This window comes from Pyxicephalus adspersus, chromosome Z, assembly GCF_032062135.1.
Source record: "Pyxicephalus adspersus chromosome Z, UCB_Pads_2.0, whole genome shotgun sequence".
Classification (NCBI taxonomy): domain Eukaryota; kingdom Metazoa; phylum Chordata; class Amphibia; order Anura; family Pyxicephalidae; genus Pyxicephalus; species Pyxicephalus adspersus.
In genome coordinates, this window is record NC_092871.1 from 304,229 (window position 1) to 306,646 (window position 2,418).

The 2,418-nt window shown below is 50.2% G+C and overlaps 1 protein-coding gene across 1 annotated transcript in view; it reads left to right on the forward strand.

Moving 5' to 3' along the window:
• ERCC2 (ERCC excision repair 2, TFIIH core complex helicase subunit) overlaps positions 1-1,063 on the forward strand; it is a 3,694-nt gene extending 2,631 nt beyond the window's left edge. The window contains exons 3-7 of the mRNA XM_072430622.1: positions 226-303; positions 378-494; positions 581-673; positions 746-818; positions 894-1,063. Of these exons, the coding sequence (XP_072286723.1) occupies positions 226-303; positions 378-494; positions 581-673; positions 746-818; positions 894-1,015 (483 nt within the window). The 3' untranslated portion in view covers positions 1,016-1,063. The remainder of the gene's footprint in view (positions 1-225; positions 304-377; positions 495-580; positions 674-745; positions 819-893) is intronic.
• The last annotated feature ends 1,355 nt before the right edge of the window (positions 1,064-2,418 follow it).

The following is a 2,418-nucleotide window of genomic DNA, read 5'->3' on the forward strand; positions in this document are numbered from 1 at the left end:
GGGGAGGGGGTACCTAGTGTTCGGTGAGTTTGTATCCATTATTATTATTAATAAACAGGATTTATATAGCGCCAACATATAACGCAGCGCTGTACATTAATGAGAGACAGTGATACAGGAGGAGAGGACAAGATGCAGATTTCCATACAGAGGACATTTGTGAATATTTATTGGACATTTTATACTCGGTCAGGATTGGTGGTCACATCTGTTTGTTTGGTGCAGGGTCATGGCGTTCTGGAGATGCCCTCAGGGACAGGGAAGACGGTCTCTCTGCTGTCTCTTATCGTGGCCTATCAGAGGGTGAGTGTCCCCTCCTCCAATCATCACAGCGCCCTCATTACGCTTCACTCATTCAATCTCTTCTCTCTTTATAGACTTATCCTCTAGAAGTGACAAAACTGATTTACTGCTCGAGGACCGTCCCCGAAATAGAGAAGGTAAGTGTGTGGTCACGTGACCAGCCGCCGTGTGGCCAGGGCTGGTGGATTGCTGTGATAGGCGTGGCTTATCAGCATTTTGGTTTTGGGGGACCCCTCTGTACATTATTCTTTGACATAAAAGGTTTTCCCCCCCCCAGGGAATCCTGGAGAACATTCAACGGAACAAACTGATCTTCATTGAAACACAAGACAGTGCGGAGACCAGTGTGGCCCTGGAGAAGTATCAGGAGGTGAGGCTGAGGGCCCCATGTGGGTACCAGACACAGTCCTGAGATATTCTCTAAACATCTGATTATTTGCAGGCATGTGAGAATGGACGTGGCGCCATCCTACTCTCCGTGGCTCGAGGAAAAGTGTCCGAGGGAATTGACTTTGGTGAGTTCCTGAAAGATCTCATAATAAATATTAGCGGGGGTTCCATGTAAGGACTGTGTGTGTTTCTCTTTCCAGTTCACCATTATGGCCGGGCTGTCATTATGTTTGGAGTGCCTTATGTCTATACTCAGAGCCGCATACTAAAGGTAGGTTGCCCTGCAGAGGCGGGGGAGGTGATTGTAGGTTCAGGCGGGTGATCGATATTGTGATTGGTTGATGCTGCAATAACACTGCAGCCAAGCCCCGGTACAAAATAGGAACTCAACTGATAATTAGTGCTGGGGGGGGACTGGGTAACAGTATTGCCTCAAACCCCCCCCCCCCCCCACATTTCTATCCTCTAGAGATACGCTCGCTCTGATAAGAGGGGGAAGTTACCACTGTGGATTCAGGAACATCTAACCGATGCCAATCTCAACCTGACGGTGGATGAATGTGTTCACCTAGCCAGACACTTCCTGCGCCAGATGGCCCAACCTTTCCGGAGGGTAAGTGACCCCCCAGTATCTGGGATGAGGGAGGATTGAGTTACCTTTTGGGTGGAGGGGTAAGAGATGAGGGTCCCCTCAGTATCACAGGCTAGGGGTAGGATGAGGGTCCCCTCAGTATCACAGGCTAGGGGTAGGATGAGGGTCCCCTCAGTATTATAGGTCAGGGGTAGGATGAGGGTCCCCTCAGTATCACAGGCTAGGGGTAGGATGAGGGTCCCCTCAGTATCACAGGCTAGGGGTAGGATGAGGGTCCCCTCATTACCTTTACATGTGTGGACGATGCACAGAACATGGAGCTTGTATGTGTTTTTACATACTACATTAAACCTTTCTTTCTAATATGTGTCATGTGATAAGTACCCCCGGACCCCCCACCACCATCACCTCAGGGGCAGGACTCCGGCATCATCTTACCTGCGCCGACCTCTTTGTTGTGCAGCCATCACCGGACACAGCGCCAATAGTGTACAATGTGCCATGACGGGGGTGTGAAGCATGGTGGGTGCAGGGGGCGTGGCTGTCCTCAGGGGGTCAAGAGTACAGTGGGCGTAGAGGGTACACATGTCCCCGGGGTCGGAGTATTATTATTATTATTATTACACAGTATTTATATAGCACCAACATATGGGCAGCCCTGTACAAAGTCCATAGTCATGTGACCAGCTGTCCCTCAAAGGAGCTCACAATCTAATGTCCCCTCCCCCATAGTCATCATCACATTGTAAGGGAAATCTTTGGGAAAGCCAATTGCCCTAACTGCATGGTACAGTGGGTTCGGCTGTCCCCGGGGCCCGGAGTTCTCTCACTGATGTCCAGCAGCTCCAATAAGGTCACAATGTGTTTGAGCGATCCAATAATGTGATTGGTTCATCTATAGCTGGCTCCGACAAACAACCCTGTAAGGTGACAGCTGGGGCCATTTTTAGAAGCTCCCCTCTGGTTGTCATGGTGTAGGAAGGGTTCATCAGTCCCTGTCATGGTGCCCTCCATTTCTGCCCTCCATGCCGCTCCCAGCAGCTGCAATAACAATCAGAATGTGCACAGCACCTATATCTCTCCTGAACTACTCTGCGGGAGGACTCTGCTCCTTCCTCTATATCTCTCCTGAA